Consider the following 25,531-nt stretch of genomic DNA (forward strand, 5'->3'; position numbering starts at 1 on the left):
TGTGCATCACCCGGGTGAGATTTGTCAGGTGATCCTGGTGTGCACTGCGGGGAGAGCCAGCGTCTGCCATCAAGGAAAGCTCAGTTTCCCCTCCGGTGCAAGTGTATGATCACCACTGATATCAGTTCGAGTCACCTATGTGCCAAGAGACAGTACAGTGGTTTTCTCATGGACAGGAGCAGGAGAAAGTGGCCCATCCACAAACCAGCCCCCAGCTCTGAAATTGTCTCCTGGACAAGCTGCAACTATTCTTTATTCTTTATTCTTTATTCTTGCATCTGGTTGCTCAGTTTGCTCATTTAAGTAAACCAGAAATGTCCTTCCTTCCAGTTGGTTCAGCTGCTATACATTTATCCCAGAGCACACACAGAGACAGATTTGGAAGACACTGCCTCTTTGTATTTCCACCTACCAGGCTCCATCTTCTTGGGCTGGGAAACGCTCTCTGTGGCCACAGCCTCAGCTGGTGGAGGCGATGCCAGGTCTCACTGTGCCACATGACAGGCATGTCAACAGCAGAATTGCTTGCTTGTAGCATCGAAAAAGCTGGTCACAGCTCATAGGTTTTATAATGAGTTGGGAGGGGGGGAAAATCACCTGCACAATAGGCCAGAAGTGGAGTTTATTCTCAAACCCTTTGTGGCCAAGAGCTTGGTTTCAAGCAGTTTTTCCCACTTGCCACACAGTGCTAGGTGGGTGGTTTAATTCTGCCCAGCAGCATGCTGCCCATAAAGATGGGGCAGCTGTGCCAGAGGCTCCCAGCTTTTCCCAAATACTGTTTTCCTCTTTTTTCCTGACAAAGGATGGAGGTCTGAGTAATCAAATATGCTGTTACTGCCCTGAGGTATACAACTAAGCACAGCATCCACTTTTACATTGTCACTGTTTATTTATTTTTACCTTGTTACACCTTTTTGATCGTGCTTGGAGAGCAGTGGGGGGAAGGACATCCCCAGTGATGTTGTGTGATGCTCCAGTGGCATTGCAGACCAAGGGCTCCCACAGCCCGTGAGCTCCCCGGGTGATTGTAACCCTGGGTACCCACACAGCCACCACCCGAGGTACCTGCACAGTCAGAACCCTTCACCAGGCACCAGTGAGGGTGTTTCTGAACCTGCAGAGCAGCTGCAGTTGGTGACCATGCATGGAAAGGGGATGCAGCCTGCCTGAGACTTGGAGATCAGGTCGGGTTTGAAACTTTGGGTGCAGTCTCCTTGAACATGGGCTGCTTTTTAACCTGAAGTCAGAAAGAAGTAATGAACATCTTGTGCCATTCCATACTATGTTTGCAGTTGCTGTCTGAAAAAGGATCAAGGGTTAAAGCTCATGTCTCAACTCTGCCTTACTAGTTTTTCCCATCTGGTTGTAACTGTATTTCAGGGATGGCTCACAAGCAGTGGAGCGCTCTAGTAATGTCACTCTGTCACTTTGTGCTTACTTTGTGATAGATTATAAGTAAGTGACATTTTTTCCATGTAACATCCCTTCCCACTTCACCCAAAGGCAGACTTGCATGGGCTGAAACTTTTTAATAAACAGGTTGCTTTGTTCTGTATTTGGCCTGAATCTTGCACTCCAAGTTACACATCAGTCTTCCAAAAATGCAGGTGAAGCGCTGCTGTGCCTTTTCATGTGGTGAGCGCGTGCCAGATGCTGCTGCTGCCTGTGGAAAGCTGGTACTGCTGGGGAGCTGGCAGCACAGACACCTCTGTAACCTCATACTAGCTTTGATGTAGGGGCTGAGTCTGGACGCTAAGCAAAGCCATGGGTGATCCTTTGTTTCCCGGAAGCCAGAGGAGCAGGTGAGGGACACACGGACAGCATGGACAGAGTCAGCAGCCTCTAGATTGCAGCAGCCCATGCAACTGCCCATGTGCATGGATGGACACAAGACATGGGATTTGGTGTTAGAGATCTCAGAGCAAGCACTCACAAAATCCCATTCTGCTGCCGATGCTTCTTTATACAATGATGGATAGATTCTCTCTGCTGGCACCAACGTGTAGCAGCTCTCTAAGAAGCAAACCAGCCTTGCTGATTAATGTAGGCCATCTTTAATTTTCTCTGCACTCATTTCTGTACATTCCCATTTCATTACTGTGCTATTATGGTGGGCTCTCACTGCTAAGTGCACTTAAATGTGACTGCAGCCATGTGAGAGAGGACTCTCCTCCCTCACATTCTTGCTCTGTCCTTCCCCATCCTGGATCTGGCTGCAGCAGAGTTCACACAGCTTCAGCTCCTGCCCAAACACCAGCAGCAATTCACAGCTGGGCCTCAGCACTCCCCCTCCAGGCTCCCTGAGTGTGGTGAGCCCAGGTCCATTCTTTTATCACCAGTCAGGCTCACAAATCAGCATGAGATTAGTAACTAATTGCTTGAGCAGACAAGGCTTGTAGTTTTGAGGTCCAAACCACTCCTGCATTTGATTTCTCTTACGTGGTGCAACAAGACTGGGTGGGATAAGCTTCTTCCCCCCGTTCACCCATCATGGGAAGTCTTCATTGAGTGTGGGATGATTTGATGTGCTAGTGCTATCATCAGGGTGAGAGCCTCCAGCTGGCCTGCCATAAATTTCCCCTGAGTCCATTCAGGCTGTTTCATTGCCTGGGATCCTGTGATGCTCTAGTGACAGACCTGTGTTGTTGATGGTTCTCCTTAGTTCTGCACCGCTCATTCCTGGCTTGGCACTGGGGCTCCCTTGTGTGCGTGGTCACCACTGTTGATCCAACTCCAAACTGTGTTAATAGCCAGCTGTAGAGTAATTAAAGATCGCCGCTGCTTCTCTACACCCAAGGATGCCCTGGGACCCTCAGTGCCATGCCCACGACCCAAGGTGGCATGTGGTGACACACAGCTGGGTGCAAGCGTGGCTGGTGAGGAGGGAAGGGATCTTCAAATGGGATTGCTCTTGTACTATGAAGTCATGGCCCCAGGATATGAATAGAGGCATAGCCTGTAGGCAGAAGTGATATCTTTCATTAACTGAAGAGATAAAGTTGAAAAAACGCCCCAAAGATTGGGTATGAGGTAGTATATTTCTGTGTTTCAGGCAGTTTATCATCGGCACTGAGAGCCAGTGAGGGTAGGATTTACTGGAGCTCATGTGGGCTCTTTGCTCAGCTATGGCCACTCAACCAGTCACCTCCCTTGAGCGCAGCCAGGCTGATGTGTGCAGCCACATTTCTCACATGAGTAAATGAAGAAGTGGGATTGGTATTTAATAACTTTTCTCAGTGCAGCCACAGTGCTTTTTCAGCTGTTTTCGAGCTTGGTTCTGTAGGCAGTGCTTTGGCTGTATGTCCTTTCAGCAGGGTTTGCTGCGACTCTGTTACTGCAGTGTCTCAGTGCAGGAGTTCCCAGAGCAGACCAGAACTACATTCCCTGGGGAGATGCACCAAGGAACTGCCACGTGACATGCAACAGCCACAGGAGAACAGTTTTTATGGCCACGCTCCATTCACACCATGAAAACAAATTTTTTTCCTTTGTTTTCTTTAGTACAGCATGACCTTCCATCAGCTTCGCAAACCAAGCAGGGCAGAGGCAGCGAAGGTAGGTGAAAGCAAACTCACCTTGCTTACACTTGCTCTGACAGCCCAGACTTGTTTGCCAGGTAGCCCATCTGTGACCTGTGGTATGTAAAAGGATCACTTGGCTCCTTTCTGGGTGAGGATACAAGAAAGCACAGTTGTTTACATCTCCATTCAAGTGATTAACGATTAAACAACAACAAAACCAGGAGTTAATGTGGCTCCATAAGCTGACCATGCCTGTCTGAGCACAGCTGAAATAACCGGTTGTTTTGAGGGGGTGGCAAGCCCAGCAAACACAGGCTGCTGCCCTGAGCACAGCACCAGAAAGAGACATGGAAATGTCTGGGTGGGAAATGCTGGGGAGAGGACGACGCCTGCCCTTTGTTGTCCTCAGCACTTTGACATTTGCCCAGGATGCTTGGTGTTCTAGGTCTCCTTTCATCCCTTTCTCTCCCTCAGTGAGGGGCACAGCCCAAATCTACTCTATTCCCAGCTCCAGAGAGCCCAAGGAGGTGACTCTGGGGAAAGCAGAACAGGACAGAGGGGGGAGCATAGAAAAAGAGAAGAAAGAAAAACTTTCTCCATGTAACACAGTAAATTTAAATATAGTCTTTATGAAAGTGTAATATATATTTTCACATATTTTTTCAGATTAATTCCAGTTACCTTCATATTACAAATTCTTTACACATTCAAACACGAGCAATAGATTCACATCTCAAGTTCAATCAATACTCTTAACCTCAAGAAAGTTACATTGTGGAATTGGACTTTCATCTTTACTGATGGAGTCTCAGGCTTTCCTGCTTAAATAAATAAAGCTGCCTCTAGCTGAGAACCTGCCTAACTGAGATAATGGAGATATTAAGTGATAGCAAAACTGTGAGAGTCACCAACTAATTGTGCAGAAAGAAAACAGAACATACAGATTTCCCCCTTTTGTAGGAAACATATCATTTCTAGTTTATTTGTTTTCTAAAACATACATTATAATGGGGGAATAATATTCTATTCAGCTTTAGGTTAAATGATATTTAACATTGTAATAAATTTAAACAGAGACATATTGAAAAAGAGTATAAAGGATTAGTTCTGAAAATATACAATCCAAAGATTCCTAGACACAAGAGAGCTTGTGAAAAATCTGTATGATCTGAGTTGGGGGCCAAGATGTACAGCTAACTTTATAACATCTGAGGCCAGGGTCCTAAGAAAAAAACAGTATCATCACAAAGATGAACATCTAAAGAGGACATCTTGTCCACATCTGTGCCTGACAGTGGGACCAGTTATACCAGTGCCATCTCAGATGAGTGCTTGGCCAACCAGTCCCAAAAGACTACCAGGGTGGAGACTGTGCAGCCTCCCCAGGGAATGCAGATCAGTATTTAACTACTGCTCATAGGAGAAGGTTTGTTCTGAACCCCTGCTTGTAACTCCATCCCTCTCTCCTGGTCCCATGCACAGTGGGAAGAATTTATTCCTTTTCTCTTCATAGCCATGTTTTTTAATGTACTGTTCTCATACCTTTCCCCAGCCTCCTTTCACCAAACTAAGCAATGCCCATGCCTTCAGCAGGCCTCTGGGACCTGTTTGCACAGTCTCTCTGTTCACTCCACAGTTTTTGAGCAAATTGTTGGCCATAAGTTTTTGCTGAAGTTTTACAGTTACACTGTAGAGAATACTTAGAAAAATACAAAGGCATCCCAAACAAGAAGCCCATTTATGCAACCCAACATGAAGTTTGTTTTTGCAAAAGCATTTAATTATTTTTGCATTCAGTTTGTGATTTATATTTCCAAACTTTTTCTGGCCTACTGCTTCCCATCCACTCATTGTCTATCTCTATTTGTACACTTGGGATACTCCTGCAGTTAATAGGCAAAGATTCTATTCCCCCATCACTTCCCTAGTGGCTTATATGGGCTAATTTTCCTTATGCATAACTACTAATTTATAACTGTGCTACATAATTAAAGGCAGAACCATCTTCTCAGAAGGAAAAGTTGGAAATACCATTTAAAAATACTTTGCATCAATTAATTGTGTTCAATGTACTCATGTTTACAGAACAGTGATTTTTAAAGAAAGGCCCTGTCAAATACTTAAGACTGTAACAGTATGAAGTTTTCCAGGATAAAATGTAAATCTAGATTACTATGGCTGTAATGAGTGGGGGAGGATTGCACCCACAAAAAGCAAAAAACAAGGAGGAATAAAGGGGGGGGAAGGTTGAGGTTTTTTAATTAGATACTAGAAATGAGATTATCACTTGCCTTGTCTGAAGGACTTTTTCTACTTTGTCACCCCACCACCCCCTTTTGTTCTTTCTTCCCTTGTACTTACTTTCAGGGATACCAAGGCACTGTTGTGGATTTGGGCTCATGGTAACTGAATACTCCTACAGCACCACCTACCTAAAGTGCTTATATTCCTCAGTTCTGCAATATTTATTTTGAATGCGCCAAAGAACCTGTCCAGTTTGCAACTTTTAGCCTCACATCCCTTTAATTCAGGGTTTTCTTCCCCCTTCCTTCAGTACAAATGAGGACTATAATTGCCATGGAAAGGATGTAGTGATCTACCCCTGTGCCTGAAGCCCAGTCCCAGGGCAGGCAGGGAGACCCACTGCTGCTAGAAGCCATCAGTCATTTAAGAACACGTACATAATCTGATTTCTCTGGTAAGAGTGATCACTGTGCTGCTGGGTTACTTGCTCTAGTCCAGAGACACCAAACTACCAGCCCTGACTGGTAAAGCAGACAAGGCACAGGGTCTTAACTACAGGTCACAATTACTTTTCTTGCATGGAAGACAAACAGCAAGAAGGGTGGGGAGAGCACAAAGTGGAAATATAAAAATAGTACCACAGGAAAGAGGTTAACTGCATTTCTCATTTTCTGAGTAAGCAGTCTAATCAAGTTTGAAAATGCCTGCTCTTGTAGGCCTTTTAAAATTTAAATACCTGAGTACATAGGAAAAGCATACAAGATAAGAATCAGAGACAAAGCATTTAACATCCCACACATATTTTTACAAAGTCACAGCATTTTTTTTCCTCAGATAATCCTTTTTACATTCCTAATTATTTCTGCACTGTGTAAAATATGCCTGCATATAAAGTTTACAGTGGCTTCTTCTGCAGAGATTAGACAAATATATACAAGACAAAAGGGTTTTTTTTATTAAAATGTCAAATGCAAAAGTAGAGGTTGTAAAACACTTTAATTAAAAAGAAAATTTTTAAACTGTGTGCAAAATTATGTAAAAAAGACTTTTTTTTGCTATTTCAAAGAATGAAAGATCAGACTTTGTAGGTTCAGGCTTAGCTATTTTTGTGTTAAGAACAGCTTAATACTTTTTTTTATCAAGCAGAAACCCTCAAGGACTCGCATGATCTCAGCACCTGTGCGCTCAGTGAAGGGCTTAGTGGCCTGTGTGCACATTTCTGAAAATTGTGCATGAACTTTAAAACAGTAAGAGATCCATCTGGTCATTTCTAGAGTTCTGGTGGTTTTTCTCTTGAGCACAATTGCCTTGAGAAGTGGCAAAGCTGGAAACATAATCAAAATCTCCATCTAGGCTCACTGTGTTTGTTCAAAACATCAGAAAGGGTGGAAGAATCTGCGTGAAAGTTGTGCAAGTCACTGAACACCATGATAAAAGCAAATATTAATTTCTTGATTTCCTAAATATAAAATCTTTACAGAAGAACCAAAAGCTTTAGTTTTCACCTTACACACACAAAATTTCAATGACATTTTCTATTAAAATTAAGAGTGCTTCACTGAGAGTATACCAGAATTTATTCACTATTACATGATTTTTTACCTTTGGAGGTCAAGTTTTGCAATCAAGTCCAACATCACAATGCCATTAATATCTCTCAGTGCCTGCTTTGGCCACTTCTGCCTTCCTGTTTCTGGACCAACACAGGTACTCACACTGCTAAGCTGTAAACTGGCTGAAAACAGACTGAAAGACAAACTCTGTGAGTTTTCCCAGCTGGATCAGCTTCCTGACCTAGTCACTGTATGGCAACACTGTAGATGGATGGGAAACGATGTAGCATAGTTTAGGCCAGGGGCCTACTAAGCATGGCTCAGACTGTCAGTGCAGGGATGGAATTTAGCTTTATCAATCCAGCCAAAGGCCAGCTCATTAGCCAGTGAGCTGAGATGGCCACTTTCACACGTGCAAAAGTAGCATACTTGGAGCAGATGACAGTGAGGTGATGCTGCAGGTAAAGATTTTGCCCAGAAGTACATTAGACCCTGGGCTAAATTGTCTCTGCTAAAAGCAGAGGAAAGTAGAAAAAGTGGACAGTTTTGCTGCTATTTTTCAGAAGGGAAGCTGAAAAAAGGAACATAAGAAAGAAAAGGGCATGCAAGAAATCTTATCACTTCTTTGACAATGTATTTTTCAAAAACTAGAGATTACAGAAGCGTTGTTTGCAAATATATTTCTATATCTTCCTCTGAGACTATGACATAAGTCACACAGTCCAGCCATCAATACAGTGCTTTGCAGTTCAACTTCATTTTTCTGCACAAATGCTTTCAGGGTGACTTCACCCTTTGACTGTTCCTATACAGAAGAGCAAGTAAACCAAACCTGAAAGCCTGAAGTGACCTGATCAGAAAGCTCACAAAAAAAAGCACAAGAGAGTAGCTGCCATTATACAAACTATTTCAGTGCTGCAATTTTACATCAGCTTGAAGCTTCGACATTGGATTCTGTAGTTACCTAAGAAAGTGGCTCATTCTGTCTAACCAATGCCTCATCCTAGTGCATTGCTAGGAGACTAACATCATCTCCACAATTTGCTCCACAGAGAGAACTGACTCTGAGAAGCTTCCTGCAGGTTCTCAGTACTGGTATTAAAGCTCGAAGAAGCATGCATTTGAAGCCCTGGGAAACATGCAAAGCACCAGCCCTTAAGATGACTGGAGTAGTCAAAATCCTTTAAATTATGGCTTTGATAGGGTTTTATACATTGCAGTGTGACATTCTGGACATAGCAAAGAGCTAGATTCCCAGGGCAGCAAATGACAAATCATGTTGAATATGGTGGTTATCTGAATCAAACACTATGATACCTCCAAACCCCATCTCCTAGGGTTTGTTATCCTTACCTTCTCTAAGGAAGTCTAACTGCTGGGGCCTTTAAATGCAAATCCATTCTTTGGACACTGTCCTGGCCGCATCATTTGTGTGTACAAGTCCATCCTCTGCTGCATACTACAAACACAAGTTAAGATAGAAGCAATCAGAAGCCAAACTAGTGCAGAAGAGAGCCAGCAGCTGGCTATGCAACCGTAACCTGTCTTAAAATGCTGGGCAGATATCAAAGTCCAGGCTGCCTAATTAGACATTCATAATGCTCCCATTGCTGTGGCATTAAGAGCAATTCAACAAGAGAAACTACACTGGGGTAATCAGCTTTCCCTAACAGCACAGCACATGGGTACACATAGGATCTTGTTGAAGACCACTGTCTCCAGACTCTGGCAGCCCCAACTGACTGATCTCAAGACAGTGTCCCTGGAGACAAACACACCTCCTGCACAGCCACACACTCCCAAAGTCTCTAAAGGAAAAGTTAACAATTCACTAGATAGATTTGCATAGACCCCTTACCCCTAAAGTTGTCCTAACACTGAAGGACATCACTGGCTTCTCCTACTTATTACATAATTTTATGAAAGAAAAAAAAATTAAGAACTTGCTCCTCCAAGGGCTCATACTTCTTGCTCAAAGCTACCTCAATAATTTTGCTTTATCTCCTGAGCATGGCATCAAGCACCTACCCATTTCCATCACCATTCCAATGCTATCCCTTAGAACTGGGATAACATCTCCAAACCACACTAGAGAGGTAGCTCCCAGACCACTTCCACTTCTCCCAGCTCAAGGCTATGAAAATATCATGAGAAAATTTCTACTGAACTCTATTAGTCTTCCCTTTGCGTTCTTACATCAGTGTTTCACTCCTTAGCTAAACTGGTATTTGTGAAGACCAGGCTTAGCCCAAAGGCTACTGTCCCAAGATGCCTTGTGGAAGAGTCCTCCCTCCACATGAGTCCTACAGTGTTAGCCTATATTCCATCTCTCTAAATTAAAGCTCATCTTCTTGAGTGCCTCTGTAGCTTCCAAGTCTAGTAGGCACATTTGCCCCCAAGCATATGTTCTCACCAGTTTTCAGTCTTGCCTGTACTGAGTTCCCACTATTTGCAAAGCCCTGAGTCATCTTTATGCAGCACAGTATGGAAGGGGATTGTTTCATCACAGCAGATAACAAGCAAATCCAGCAGGCAAGCCATTCCCAGACACAATATATAGATGTTTATAGCCTCCCTTCAGAGAACCCTCCTCAAAGGTGTTTCAGGAGGTAAATGAAATTGACTGAGGTTTAACACTGCTGCTTCTACAGTGACCAGCTGTCCACGTCTAGAAAGACAGCTGCTTTTCCTTTTTCCATAGGAACTGCTTAAAATGTTTGTTTATCCCCACAACTGCATTCCTGGGTACCTTTGTGACAACATCTTCACTGGTGGCTCCACTAGATAGCACAGATAGTCTGGTGCCAAGGACAACACCTGTAATCATTTTCGTCAATTTTGAGCCTATTATCAGAAAAACAGCTGTAGGAAGGTAGGACTTTATGCTGTAGAGTAGCATCTTCATACAAACTTACCACAACACTTCCCACTAATAATTTCCTGCATGTCTTTTCTTTTATATTAATAGTCATACTAATCCCTAAATAACTACTACCACAGTCAATATTTCTTTTGTACTACTCAGATTCTCAAACATAAGATCCAGAGGTCAGCTTATGACACTAATGAAGCTGAAAATAAGTCTTCTCCCACCAATGCACCATTCAGCTTTAGAATTTTTAGCCAGCACATGCTGTCTTCAAACTTATTTTGAATGTAGCTATAGCATAAGGATATGAATCCATGGCAGATATGCCCATCCACAGCTTGGATGCAAGCTCCAGGTCAGTACCTGCCAAATACATCTGGGGATGGAAGTCTCCACAGCTGCCAGCAAGGCAGTATTTGCTTCCATTTACTTGTATTTCATGAACTGTTTAGACACAGCATTTTTTGTGGTCAATGGCAACTGCCAGATGTTAAAGGTTAGTGCCACAAAGGGACAAGCTTGTCTTGATCTAAAGCAATATTAATGCTACAATAATATAATTTCTTCAGGAGTAATAAATAAAATATTTTCTTATGCCTGAAATATTTAATCTGTAGATGCTAGAAGCTTTGATATTCTTTTCCAGGTCTTTCATAGCCTTACTCAAAGGCTAAGGGTGCTACCTGCTCCGACATCCTAAGAGAAGATAACATATGGACTGTTCCCAGCCAATTCTACGTTCGCCCTGCCTGAAGGGTGACAACCTGCTAGAGGAACAGTAGCAAGTGACTCAGAGTGGTTGTGTCTCCAGATGGAAAAACAGTCAATAGAAGACACATGAAAATGCAGTGAAAAGTGTCCAGGCAGGCATACAAGACAAGTATTCCAGCCTATATTCTCAAATCAAACAAACCTCAGGAACAAATACTTGCATGTTTTACATCAGGCCAGACAGAATTTCTACAGTTGTTCTTAGTAGGTGTATATCACTATAATGGATGCAGTGCAAGAGCTTAAACTCTTTTTATATCCATCTAGTTCTTGAAATCAAATACGATATGAAGCACTGCAAACCTTTTTTCTTTATGAATTGATCCTTCTTCTCAGATCTAATCAACAGGTGGATTGGATTTTTTCCAATCAGTATTTCTGAGATTGTTGTATTCTCCAAAGAATCTCAAAATAAAACACAATTAAGTTTCAGAAATCAGTTTTGGATGCAAGAACAAGTTTCCACATGTTCTGAAGGTTGATGTTGGCATTCAAGCAGCATTTATACACTTCAAGGGATCCCAAACATTCATCACTAAAATAGTATGTGGAAACATTGAGGATCACTGTCTCTCCTGATTTCCTAACAAATTTTTCCATTATACATTTGCTTAACAGAAGCCAATATCCAGAAGGAAGCTGTGGTTTATATTACAAGTGGGTGTGAGTTGGGAGCAGTCAGCATACATAACCAAGCAGGTTTTCAGATCTCTGCCAAGTATCCTGCAGGTCAATCAAGAGAACCACAAACATACCAGCACTATTTGCACGTAGGAACAAGTATGTGCACACACACCATCTAGAGGTTTCAGTTCTCTCCCTGCAGATTTTCTATCCCTATTTTTCCTATGACATTTTTAATCTGTAGTCCTGGAAGATTTTGTTTGTGAAGTATTAAGTATTTTCTGATTTGTGACAACAGTTACTGACAATATCCTTTGATCAAGCTACTGATAAACAGCTTCTATTTATTTCAGGACTGTAAGACAGGTCCTGATTGCAGGTCAGTCTTACGTCATATTCCTTACTCTAATAATCAGAGGAGCACTAGCAGTGAAAGAGAATGTGTCAGACTCATCCACTAGTGTTTCAAGATTAAGTTATTGTCCCTTTGTGCTAGGTCTAGGAAGTTCAGCAGACCCAGAGCATTTCTGCAGCACCCCAAAGTCAGATCCTCAGATTGAAGCCAGCAGGAGGAATGAAAAAGTAAAGGGTGCACACTACCAAGTAACCCTCGGAAAAACCTCAAAAAATTGACAGATGAGCCCAGACTTCAGTGAAAAGCAGATCTTTTCAGAAACTCATAGGGATTTTCAAGTATTCCGTGGGCTGGTACAGGACATGACTATAATGTGCACATACACACAAGCTTGCCACATAATGCCTATAATGTTCACTGCTGGAAAGCAGCCCATGGGGAAATGCAGCTTCAATATAAAGCTTTTTTAGAAGTGGTTCATACAAAAATTAGTAGTAAATTTTGTGGTATAACCACCAAAGTTGAAAGTTTCGACATGGTACTTTGCTCAAAAAAACTGACAGGTTATTACCAAAAGTATTTACATAGCCAGAATAATTTTCATGTTCCAAGATTGGAATGTTTATCCACATTTAAAGAAAGAAAGGCTGCATAACTTGACAAGTAGCAGAAGTAGGAGCACTAAACCATCAGGTCACCTGTTAATCCAACTGGAACATTTAGATCCCAATGATTAGTAAATCATGGAGGAATATCACAGATGGTGTCCCCAATAAGAAAGGCCTTTTTTTTTTAATTAAAAAATTAATGTGACTTTTTTTAAATTAAAAAAAAGTTCTCAGCTTTAAGAAGCACTATTCCAAGATCAACCCAGCTCTATACCTGGAAACACCAAAAGCTCCTTCAGTACAAATGCCTTCCCCACATTTAACCAGATAACCTGCTGCCTACTCTGTCTGCCTACTGAAATCAATTCCCCAGCTGTATAAGGTCATGGTAGGACAACAACAGTAAGCAAGGGGAATGGATCCAGAAACACTTTCTGCCACAGAAGACTGCAATAGTCTGCCCTGGGTAGTGCTGGGACTTTCAACACACCCCTGTAGAAGGCTGCTTCTGAGTAAAGTGAAGCATCCAGCAATGTCTCTTGGTGCCCTGAATAACATGAGATCACTGAAAATTTTTTTAAAAAGCCACCTGCATGGATGACACACACACCTTCAGGCACAACAGGTGGATCTTCTCTCCCACCACTGAACTATGTTGTAAATAGGCAAAAGGAAAAACTACTCAAACTGATCTCTGCAGCAAGCTTGCACAATGTTGTAGTAACAATCCCTCCTACAAATCCAAATGTTTTACTAGTCAGCAGAGGAACAGTCAGAAGATAACAGTAAGAGCTTCTACCTGAAAATCAAGTCATTGAGTTTGTTAAGGAAACAAAAGGAAGAAGCCTTGCCGGCAGCATTTTGTATGGTGGGCTGAGTAGAACTTGGACATTGCTACCAGCAACAACATTTTAACAGGATTATCAGCTTTGAAGAAAGGTGAGGTTTGTTTTGTTTGGTTTTTTAATTTAAATAATTTTACTATTCTGGTATCCAGATAGCTGTTGATCAGAGCATTATCATTCTGCTGCTTTTCAGACACTATGGCAGTTTTGCTAATTAAAACCTACAAATGAAGGGATAATGACAGCCTATGGAGGCATGCAACAGTTAGTCTTCCCTGCTAATGCACTCCTGCTCCAATGAAATATAGTAGTAGTTAAAGGCATCCCTGATGTTCTAATCCTTGGCAAGCTACATTTACTTAGAAAAGTGAATCATTAAGTGCCCCCCAAACAATCAATCATTCTGGTGAGAAGTTTGTGACATTAACTAAAGAGTTGAGGTTATTTTGACAAATTCATGATGGAGAGCAGCTCAATGGAGTAAGGACAGGGAATGAAGAGTCCCAGATTCTGACACTTGATTTAAAACATTTGAACTCCATTTGCTGGACAGCAATTAAAAGCCACCAGTAGGCTTTGATATCCGGTGAGCCTATCACTGCAGATGTGATTTCATGCAATCCAAGCTGACACACTTAGTATAAAAATAATAATAAAAACAAAATTGCAAGAGCTTAAGAGCTGTGGTCCAGAGTGTTGATATGATGCTGTGAGTACAACTAAAAGAGGTTTTGTTTCTGGCTGCTCCTGTTCTCCATCTGTGACAGAGCTCCCAGGCTAAATACGCATATGGTTATTTCCTAACCCAGTTCTGTCAAGTGATGCTGGTTAGCCAGACACAGAGATATGTAAACAAAGCTGCTGGCAGCAGCTCTGAATGGTATCACTTCTAAACCAGCCCACTTGTTCCTAAGTTTACCAGTTTTAAACTCCCTGTAACTTAATCATGCTTCCAATAAGGATCTGAGCAACAATCAAGGTTAGAAAAAAGAATCACTTGTTTTACATGATGGTCATTTTGGAGAATCTGATCCTTCACAGAGAAGAAGTGAGACTTTTTTCTAAGCCTGATTATTGCTCAGATTGGTCATTTTACTTTTATACATACATACTTCAGCATGTGTGCATACATAAATATTAATGCTATATGTATGTTGCACATATATATACTTCTACAAGTTGATTAGTTTATAATGAGAAAACCCATACCTAACCCATAGCAGGAAGAGACATAAGCAGACAGATGAGAACACTAAGACATTATCCTGTAATTCCTTGTGCAGCACATGTCAGAATCACACCTTTATCACATAAAGACCTTTTTATCACATAAAGACCTTTTAGCTCAAACCACTCCAATGGAGAGAACTGTACACACTGGCACAACAGGGAGATAACCCCAACCTAGCCACTATCAGACAAGCATACCGGATAAGACCCACGCTCTCAAGCAGTACCTGTATCTCTCAAGAGAAGTCCAGCAAAGGTGTGAACAAACAACTTTACCTACCCACCTTGGTTCAACAGAACAAGAATTTACCATAGGACACAGAACACAAGAACACTCTGCCAGTTATTTAGAGTTCAAGGACTTCCTGAGCCAGGTGTGGTTTCTGTGTATTCACTAACTCACGATGAATTTCCTGCCATGGAATTTATCCAGTTTGTTTGAACCCACATCAGTTTTCAGTTTCCATATCATGTTTTGGCTATAAGTCCTACAATTAAGGAGCTCCTCTTTCCACTATGCTATTTAAAATACTTTTTTAAAAAAGTAAAAAGCATAAAATGTATTAAAACATGTATGGATTTTGACAGATACTTTTGAGGCTTTAAAGGCACTGCTTAAAAGCAATAAAAATTGCATTAGAACTCAATAAATACAATAAGATTCAACTTTGTTTTAAAACTTTGCACTGTAGCAACTAGCTTTCAAGTTTTCATATGGTAAGTTTCTATAGGATGCGTTAGCAACTGCCAAGTAGTGCAGTTACTATTTCCAGTATACATACCGCACCTAGTACACCTAGGATTAGATAAAGGAAAACTCCTCCCTCCCATGAATCCTACTGTTCTTTCTTAAAAGCCTGGGACTAGACAGAGAGCAAGACCACTGATCTGCTGTTAGAACATGTTGCCAGATACAATTACAAGCTGAACAGAGATATCAAAGACTGACAGATCCCGAATAACTTGCTCTCCCTCCTTTTCATTAGGAATTCACTGAAGCTATTTTAATAGTTTAGAAGGCATCCATTTCTTTACACCATTGGTTTCATCACCAAAGCTGTAAGAGCATTAAGACAAGTCTCAGAGTTTCAGGACTTGTGATAAATACTGAAGACCAAAAAAAGTCTCCCTCCCTTCCACCATCTAAGTTGATTATGGTGTGGAAAATAGAGTTGGACTACTGTAATGCAACTTGACCTTGCAAAACACAAGTGGTAGAAGCTTTTGGCAGCAGCTCAAAGAAACTTTCCTTATTTCCTTATAAATATTCACTAGTTAGACTTCTGAACCATTGTCTGATCATTACCTACCAGCTCTATATTGCTTTTCCATGGACATGCTTTTAAATGCAAAATTTAGTACAGAGGATACCCCATTCTTTCCTGCTGCACATACTTAATTTTTGAATTAAACTTCAGAACCAGAAGACTACATTTAAGAGAGTTTTGATTGCTACTTCAAATGGACCCAATTGTTTTTTTGCATCCTGGACGAAGCCTAGGAACTTGCCTGAAAAGCAGTAATAATTTTTCAGAAGAAAAAAATACAACCCAAAATGTCAGCTACAAAGAATCACTACATCTATTGGCATTTATACAAATTGTCTGTAGACCAAACATTTCCTCTGGATGGAAAAGCAATACCTAAACACCAAATCTCACAACAAAGAAAGAAGCCAACTTGACTCCAGAAATTATTCCTTATTTTCTTTAAAAGGGCAGTATTTGTAATTGGCAGAGAAGCTATGTAATAATGGTTTCCTAAGAACAGTGAACAACTACCAGTTAGAAAAGAATATAAAAATTTTATTTTGGGACTTGGGATTGATCAATCTGTGACCAATATACACGCCCATAGCCCAAGCAGCCAGTGATGGGACTCATGTGGGATCTCATTCAGTGAGAAATCTCTAGGGCCTGACACTCAGCCTGCAGTGGCCAGCCTGTTCTTATTTTAAGAAGTAAAACATGTCAGTCACTACAGACTATTACCGCTACTATGTTTTCATGAAATACAGAACTGTTATTGAGAAACTTGTTTTATATTGCCAGTGCAAGTTTGGAATTTTATTTTTCTTAATCTTACATTAACAAGGCTGAGTTCAGTAATATTATCATAACCATAAAACAGATATTGAAGGCATTATAGAAAATAACTCACAAGTGAAGGAAACCTTTTAATAAAAAACCACAACAGGCAGTTCACAGACATATAGGTAAAGTAATAAGAAAACCTTTGTTATCTTTACAGGTATTGAAGAGTTCATATTTCTTAACAACTTCCTAAGTAGCTATTTAGTCCCTGCTGCAGAGACAAAATCTTGAGTTGTTTAGCAGATTTCCTAACAGATGAGAAATGGTTTGTGACTTAAAGGGAACATAGCTCTTTCCAAGGCCTTATGACTGCAGAGGGCAAGAGGTATCCAGAGATTTTGTTCTGTAGAAGACAGCTAATATATTTAGAAGAACCAAAAGCCCTTCGTGAGAGGTGTTTATGAGGACAGGAAGAATATATGCCTCTATATGCTTTACATATGCATTCAATACAATACTTATTTATAAAAGTAAACAGTTTTTGCCATAAAGGTCGAAAGTTACTTTGTTAGAAAAGCAAAGAGGCAGCATTTCAGAAGCTGTTAAGGCAGACCCCAGTCCACCCATTCTAAAGAGGGGCCAAGGGCTTCTTTATGGAGATGAGAAGGAGTACTGCACGTATCAATTCCCACTGAGAGCATAACAAAGCAAACTAATAAGTTTAAGAGGAATGTTAAGTGGAACAAAATAAAAAATATCCCACTTAAATGTGTGTCCTAGGTTAAAAAAAAAAAAAAACCAACCAAAAACAACCCCCCCCCAAAAAACCCCAAATACATTAACCAAACCCCCTGCCCCCCAAACATTGCTACCTGCAATACTTTAAAACTTGGAAAATCCCTAGTTATCCTGAAATTGTTTCCCTGAACAAGATACCAAACAAGCTGTTCGTGGTATCACAAGTCCTTAGCAGAGCAGACAATGTTCTTTTGTGAGCTTGGTGCATTTGCTGGAAACAATTAAAAAAAAAAAAAAAAAAAAAAAAAGGAAAAAAAGAGACTTCTTTGTTGCTGCTTGTGTTCTCCTCTGCTTTACCTGGGGTAATATGCTGTGTAGTTCATGAAGAGCTGAGGCCCAGCAGGATAGTAGGCTGTGGAGGGCTGGAGTGTTCGTGGGTTCAGAAGCATGGATGGCTGATACAGAGCAGCTTCTGTTGGCACAACTGCAGCAGGAGCCGGAAAGGAGTAGGCAGGGGGTGAAAGGCCTACAGGGAGCAAATGGAAAATAGATTAGGACCTCTGAAATTCCAGAGCTAATGAAGACCATACATACAGAACTCCACAGTACATCAAGAACCTTCACAAGCTTCTTATCCTTGTTCACTGCAGAAAATAAATCTGAGCCACCAATGGGAGAGATTGACTACAAAGTGTTGTGCCCAGCCTCCAGCCAAAAGTGAAGTCAAAAATACACAAAAAGCCACCTCTTGCTCTGGGAATAGGGTCTCTTCCTGATACATAGGTCAGTTCACTTGTCTAGGCTCAGACTTTAATGAAGTCTGCATTCAAGAGCTATGAGACTTCTCCTCAGTAAGAAGAAAACTTCCATAATAAAGATCTGTCTAATGTTCAACAAAAGAGAGGATACTTTCATCCTGGTATTCCTTATCCCTTAATTGATCAACAGCAGAGTGAGAAAAGTCATAGCTTTGCAGCTTGAAGTGTTAACATTAAATTTAAAAACGACCAAAACCCAAAAGTGCATTTTGTGCTGTTTCGACAAGATGTTAGGTCCTAAGCAAATTCTCACTAATGAGAGTTCATCCTCCTCTGTTGCCATTCTCTTTCTTTGCTTTCCTCCTCCCCAGTGCCATAGAAGTGAACATAAAGCTTCAGATAAAGTAAGCCTTTAATTTTGCTATTCAGTTACAGTCAGCATCTCACAGTACTGTAAAATGGGACAATGATAGGGCCAAAAGGCCTTATCTGAGGAATACATCACAGGCATTTGTAGTTGGAAATGGGAACATTGACACCTGTGTGTTTCCAAAGTTTGTGACTCTGCCCAAAAACCTGTCCTAGGAGCTCTCAGAAGATTCCAACCCCTCTGGAACAGCCATCACACACAGGACTATCTACTGCTGACCCCTGCTCAAGATACTTTCATTGAAAGAAAAAAACTCTCCCAAGGCTTAGCTGAAGGTCTACTTGCACTCAAAGAAACTACTCCCAGGAATTTTGCTGCTGTATTGGCAACTCTGCCTAGCATGTAGAGGACATTTCTTAAAAAGTCCACCACCAAAAAAAATACACTTGCATAGAGAGACAGAGAGAAAGCTACTACTTGACTACCTTGCCATTTATGATTTTAGAAGCAAAGTATTACTTTTCCCATAGGCTCAGATTCATGTGGCACATATGCTTAGTAAGTTAGCCCTTAAGCTCTTAAAGCATTTCTCCCAAAAGTTTGTGTAGAAGTCAGTGTTCATCCTAGAAGCTCTGAGAATCCAAATTTAAAAGGAAATACAGATTCTGCAATTCTGAGGCAGAAGCCACATGTATTTTACTCCCACAAAGGCAACCCAAATTCCATATGAACATAAAGCAAAGGAAGAGTTCAGTCAGTTGCAGTTCAAAAGGCAGAACCTGTGATTAAGTCTCAAAGGGAAGCATTACCTATGGTACCTCAAACTAAGTTTTGGATGTGAAAAATGAAGGTCTTTTACTTGACATGTTCACCATGATGAAAAAATATAAGTACAGATCAGTTTAAATGCAAAACAGTTCTTTAAGGTCTAGACAGGGCTTAGAAATTACTTTTCAGAATCATCACTCACATCAACCAATTAAAGTTCCAGGGAGGGGAGGGAAAATTTGCCACTGGAAAAGCAAAAGTAGTTCTTCAGTCACAATAATTCAGAACCAAAGGGAAAAATAATGATTGCAAGTTGCAAGCTGGTGATGATTTAAGACAAAAAGACCTATTTTAACACCCCCATCTGACAATGCTTTCCAAGAACCAGAATCAGTCAACAAAGCAGCTCCAATACCTACCCGCACACAGTGTAGAGTAGAGTGTAGTGGCAAGACCCAAGCAAAACTTACATGGTAACTTACATGGTGGTGGGGACAAGCCATTTCGATTTAAAGTGCCCCCCATTAATACAAAGTTCATCTCTTCAGCAGAACATTGAAAGACTTCAACATATCTGTCCTTCATAGTCTTCTTATGACACTTCTGTGCAGCCAGGAAAGCTCGATCTGCAGATTTCATCTGAATGAAAGCATCTCCTGATGGACGTCCCTACAAATAAGGCAAAAGAAATGTTTCTGTAGGTTCCATGAAGGAGCAGCACAGCAATAATCTGTGCTGTTATAAGCAGTCTCTTCAGTTATAAATACATTCATCTCCAAAGTCAAATACAGTCAGTCATCCTGAGCACTCATCAGCATGTTTAAGCTCTCCTCTCCAAAGTTTTTCCCACTTGTGATAACTGGATTGTATTTATTCACCTGTTTTGATTAAGCTACATTGTAACTTGTTACTTCTAGAACTAAAAAAAAAAAAAAAAAAACTTATAGAAATAAAAAAAAAAAAAAAAAAAGACACCTATGGGAGGGACTAACTTGGGAATACTGTGGTGCTTTAAAACCTGCTCTTACAAATTTACTACAAATGCAGTATTGGAAGATCTAGTCCCCATTTATTACCTGCAATTTTTAAAATTCAAGGATAAATACAGCCAAGTGCTCATTGCTAAACAATTTGTATTAAATTTTATTTTCTGAAGACCAACAGGGGTTGGGATGTTTTTGTAGGGTACTAGCTAGCCTAACACTTGGTGTAAGCTTGCAGAGGAAAAAAAAAAAAAAGACATCTTTATATCTGTAAAAGAGTGGGATTCACCACTGGGAGGAGTTATTTTAGCCACATGCAGATGCTGATTTGAAGGAGCCAAAACTAGAGAGAGATCTGAAGCCAGGTCTAATTCAAGTTCTGGGCCAGTTCTTCTCATTTTGGAGGGGACAACAACAACAACTTTATCAGCATCCTCTACACACAGTCATTTATGATAAGAGGGTTGAAACCTGGGAACACGGAGAATGATAAAAATCTAGTAGTCAGGCAAAAGCAGTATTTAGGGAGGGAAAAAAAGTCTGATAGCTTTGGGCAGGGCAAGGGTGGCAGACAGCCCTTAGGGTTATATGCACACATGAATTTCTTCATCCAGGTTCTTTCATTAGTGCTGTCAAGGGCTGATACTACTGTAAATCATTATTTGTGCTTTAATATCCGCACCTTTTCTTAGTCTCTCCCAGCACTGCACATTCATTACAGTTTTTTAGCCTTGGCTAGGTCAAGTCCTCACAGACACAGGAATGTCTTTAGATTGACAGGTACTAAAATAACTACAGTCTCTTTTCCATCCCCATATTCCTGAAACACAGAAGTCCTACTTCGGGATCAGGAAGTATTTTTTAGTTTTGGTTGACATTAAGCCTAAGCTGAAACAATTTTAGAACCATCATTTTTATACAGAAATAATCAGTTTGTTCAGTTGAACCACTCAGAGCATCTCCATAGAGTTAAAGGACTCCTCCCCCTGAAGTCACAAGAATACAAAGATAAAGATCGCAAGAATGCACAGTCCTTTCTCTAAAGGTTTTGGTAGAAACTGCTTCCAGAAAACAATGGCAAAGATGTGACCCTTCATACACATCAATGAGCTGTTAATCTTGGTGCTTAGCTGTGACTGTTTAGAGAAAGCAACAACACAGGAAACCTAAGCTTCAGTTTCTGACTTTTGACATGGGAATTCCTGTCTCTAGGAGGCTGCAGGCACATTTGTCCTCAGATTTACTTGCAGCACATTGTTCAGCAAAGCAGGGACATACCACTTCTTTGAGAGCTAACATTGCCCACACTTGTGTTTTGAAGGCACTCCTCATCTGGTGCAAGAGGAATCATGCATGCTGTTGAGCAAGACTCTTCAGTTCAAGCCTGGGGTCAGGACCACTGGCTGCTGTTCTGGGGGCACCAACCCCTCCAAGACTATGGCTTAGCTTTCAGCACATGGGTCTCAGTGAAAGAAACCACTCTACAGCAAATGCAGCAGCTGACACAGCAGGGTTCAAGTCATCTATTGCCAGTACACTTTTAGAAGAGAGCTGGAGGCCCATTAACACCATTAGTGCTAATCCCAAAGGTGCTTCCCTACAGATATCATAATCGGGACTGTACTCATATATATATATAAGCATTTGGCAGAGCAGCTAGAAACGTGTGGCCTACCAACCTGGTGGTTTAGTACCATGTGAACTCCATGGGTGCGAATATCTGTAGAAAACTCTCCCAGGAACTCCAGAATGTCCTCTATAGTAGCAGCATAGGGAAGACCACGCAAACGTATGCAGTCTCTGATGTTAGTGGGAGGCACAAATTGTTGCGGTAATACTGGAAGAATTGGAGGTGTTGGGAGAGGAATGAGAGGTGTGGAAGAGTACCTGTTCAGCACCTGTGCAAAACAAAAACAGATTACAGAAGCCTCCTTACTCATTCTTCAACTTAGAAGGAGTAAATGTAACCCCAGTGCCACCTGTTTTCACTCTGGGCATATTTTAAGAAACAAATGAGCTAGATCCAAATATTAACTGTAAAATATCTGAATTCTAAGCACTGTGTTGTGGTTTAAGCTCAGAATCTAGCACACTTTTATAGTCATTCTATGATAAATAGTCATTCTATTGCTTTAAAAACCCTTCGGATTTTTTTCTTGAAAAACAGTTTTGTTTTGGGAAACTTACTTGAACAGATAATGCAACACTCTGTAGAGATCTTAGAACATGAAACCTGTATATCTACAGTATTTTTATTGTGAAACTATCCTAAAACATTCTACCATCTACAGAGTCACGATGACACTTCTACCCAAAAATATCTCCTCTGCAAAACTTTAGTAGAGTTTGGGAACTAGAAGCACATTTCACTACCACACATCCCTAACCATGCCTGCCATAGTCCATTCAAGAAACATTAGAAGAAGAAGTACCTGTGACAGCTACACTTTGAGATTTCTTGTTAATAACAAGAACTGCAAAAACCCTGTCCAGTGAAAAGTTCCTTGAATATTCAGTCACTACTCCTGAACTTTCTCTGAGAAAGATTAATATTTATTTGCATTTATACAGCTATCAGAAGGTTTTACTAAACAAACATATGAGAGTACTTGAGAAAAATGCAATGACAAGAGTGAGCACTGCAGCTCTGCCTTATCAGTAGTGTCACCTTTTAAACAAGGCATTAAAATCTCTACATATTGGGGAGAACAGAGCTGCAACGTTTCTTGGTTACAATGACATGGCTATGATTTGCATCATACATGATACCTTTTAGAATCATGTCTAGAAGTTACTTACTTCAACTGAATCTCTGCAAATCTTTTTTGCAGACTTAAACAGTCCTCTCAGCTCTACTTCCTTTCCCTGACAGCTTAGCTGCAATTAATGGTTCACCAAGCCCTGTTAAGTCAGACTCTTCAGGCTTAGTTTCAAAGTTCTGCTAGGTAGCCTGTGCTTGCAGGAGATGGCAGAGATCTGCCCTTAAAGACAATTGGTAGAATTCTTCAGATACATTACACTGGAGAGGACAACTACATCAAAAGGCTTTGCTTTTTTGTGTCAATGACTAAAGACCAATCTTTTAGATCAAGATTTGTTGCTAAACAGTCCTTCTGAATAGATCATCATTGGACTTAGTCATATCCAGAATATGTAGTGTAAAGCACTAGACCCACATCAACATTTTACAAAGCTACCAGAAGCCAAAACCCCAAAGATTTGTATATGATTGAGAACATCCCTATACCACAAGATCTTACATTTCTAGGGAGCAAAGTCTCATGGAAATTCAGACAGTACTCATTCCAGCAAGAGTCAAGACTGAGAAAATAAAAAGTTTTCAAGTCATGGCCAAGCATTATTTGCTTCCTCTACTGACAACATAGAAGTTTGGACTACATTTGAAAGGTTTACAAAAAAAAAATTTTCCCCAGCAAATCCTTGTGCTTTTTCAGTGCATTTTGTGCATATTCCTCACAAGCAAACAAGACAAAGGCATCCCCTGTTGGCCTGCTGTCAGGGTAAGTGACAAACAGGACTCCCTCCTTTCCTCCTGTTACAGGGCAGTGCTGGCCAAAGAAAGTCAGCACTTCTTCTGTTGTTACATTGAAAGGAAGACCTCGCATCCTGACAATCACTTGGTTTTCTTTAGACAAGAACTGTGCAACCTCATTGGAAGTACCTTTAACAAGAAAAGGTACAGAAGCACTTCAGTCCAGGCAACCATGTAAAATCATGAGCATAGCTACATCCTCTCCACAGGCAGTTTTTGGGCAGGTAGAACAATTTTTGCCTCTAAAGCCAGGAAAGATGACCCTCTGATAAACTAGATATATTGTATAGGACGTATCCCATTAAAGTATAATATTGTTTCTCCATCATTTAGATGAGATTAATCTTTATTCAAATGAAAAATAGGAAGTACTTGTAACATTCAAAGCTCAAGAAAAGCAGTCTGTCAATCTCTTGTGTGAGCAGTACCTGTGCTACTGTGCCCCTTGTCTTTCTAACTTCAGAATACTCTTGGCATGCTCTGAAACCACAACATATGGCAACTAAGTACCCAGATAATTGCGCTGCGAAGGAAAGTTGGAAGGGCATGTTGAAGACAGCTCAGGGTTTTCATCCTACCCCGACAGAACTGTCAAAGTCTGCCAATTCTACTTTCTGTACCTTTAGAAGACCAGTGATGCTCATAACACTGCCTTATTCAAAGGCAGCTGCCAACAATTCATATCTTAATACAGTCCTTTCACTTACAGCTCTCTTATTCTGCAAGGTTTGGTTGTACCAGGCACACACCATCCTTCACAAATGTCACTATGCAATGTCTTTACTTTGAATGGTGTAACTACTACCAAGCCTATCAGTTAGCTATGTAGGTGACAGCTTAACAGCCTCTCCCACTCTGAAGCCTCAACCTCAGATAGCCAGTTTAAATTTTGCAGCCTTTCAATTATCAGCAAATATTTCAAGATTCCTCTTAAATAAGCATTTCCCCTAAAGCCTCCCCATTAAGTCTGAGGCAAAGATTTGATTCGAAGAAAATCAGTTCTATAAATCCCTTGTATTTACACTGTGATATGTTTGTTTTGATGTGCAAGCCTCCACAGCAAGAACAGTGACATTGTTTCGAAAAGTACTTTGGTTTCATTTTTTCAGCAATCAATAACATTTAGATTCCCACTATTATGAAGATCACCTAACAAATTACATTCATATACAAGGTCACTTTGCCCAATCAAATCCTGATTGACAGGCCGCTTGAAAAAAGCAAGAATGTGGAAGAGAGGTGGACAGATAAATCATGGAACATCTTGGACTGCTGCTAGCAGAATACATAGTAATCAGTACACCACCCAACTGCTTGTTCAAAGACAGAAAAAAGGGCCACATTCAACAGGAACAGTTTGCAGCCAAAAGTTAGAGATGCTGATGGAACAAACCATCCCTTTTGATCCCCTAAAAATTACCTCCTGCAATTTTAAGGAAGTCTTCACCTGTTGCCTTGTATACCTAAAGGAAAAAAAAAAAGGAACATGATTGGTATGCAATTTGCATTCCTTTTGAGAAGAGGATTTCAAAGCCCATCATGTCACGCACCTCTATGTATCGATTCCCCATGTGATGCTTGTGCCTTTGTAGCGCTAGATCTCTATGCTCTTCGCTTACGAACCTCACAAGAGCCTCCCCATTCCTCCTACCTTGGGCATTGAGACAGAGTGCAGCACCTCCTCTGCAAGATTTAAATCAAGAGATGA

At 40.9% G+C, this 25,531-nt stretch overlaps 1 protein-coding gene and 1 long non-coding RNA gene across 2 annotated transcripts in view; one reads left to right on the forward strand and one right to left on the reverse strand.

Moving 5' to 3' along the window:
- The first annotated feature begins 253 nt into the window (after window positions 1–253).
- LOC108445694 lies at window positions 254–16,798 on the forward strand. Its single transcript, XR_001860647.1, has 2 exons — window positions 254–3,555; window positions 10,834–16,798. It is a non-coding gene; the product is annotated as an uncharacterized LOC108445694 (long non-coding RNA).
- The window catches only part of ESRP1 (epithelial splicing regulatory protein 1), a 34,973-nt gene continuing 13,572 nt past the window's right edge, over window positions 4,131–25,531 (reverse strand). Inside the window, 7 exon segments of the mRNA XM_017730393.1 lie at window positions 4,131–8,777; window positions 17,749–17,917; window positions 19,770–19,956; window positions 21,950–22,217; window positions 23,685–23,952; window positions 25,244–25,286; window positions 25,374–25,506. Of these exon segments, the coding sequence (XP_017585882.1) occupies window positions 8,687–8,777; window positions 17,749–17,917; window positions 19,770–19,956; window positions 21,950–22,217; window positions 23,685–23,952; window positions 25,244–25,286; window positions 25,374–25,506 (1,159 nt within the window). The 3' untranslated portion in view covers window positions 4,131–8,686.

Source organism: Corvus brachyrhynchos, unplaced genomic scaffold, assembly GCF_000691975.1.
Source record: "Corvus brachyrhynchos isolate BGI_N302 unplaced genomic scaffold, ASM69197v1 scaffold302, whole genome shotgun sequence".
NCBI classification, from domain to species: domain Eukaryota; kingdom Metazoa; phylum Chordata; class Aves; order Passeriformes; family Corvidae; genus Corvus; species Corvus brachyrhynchos.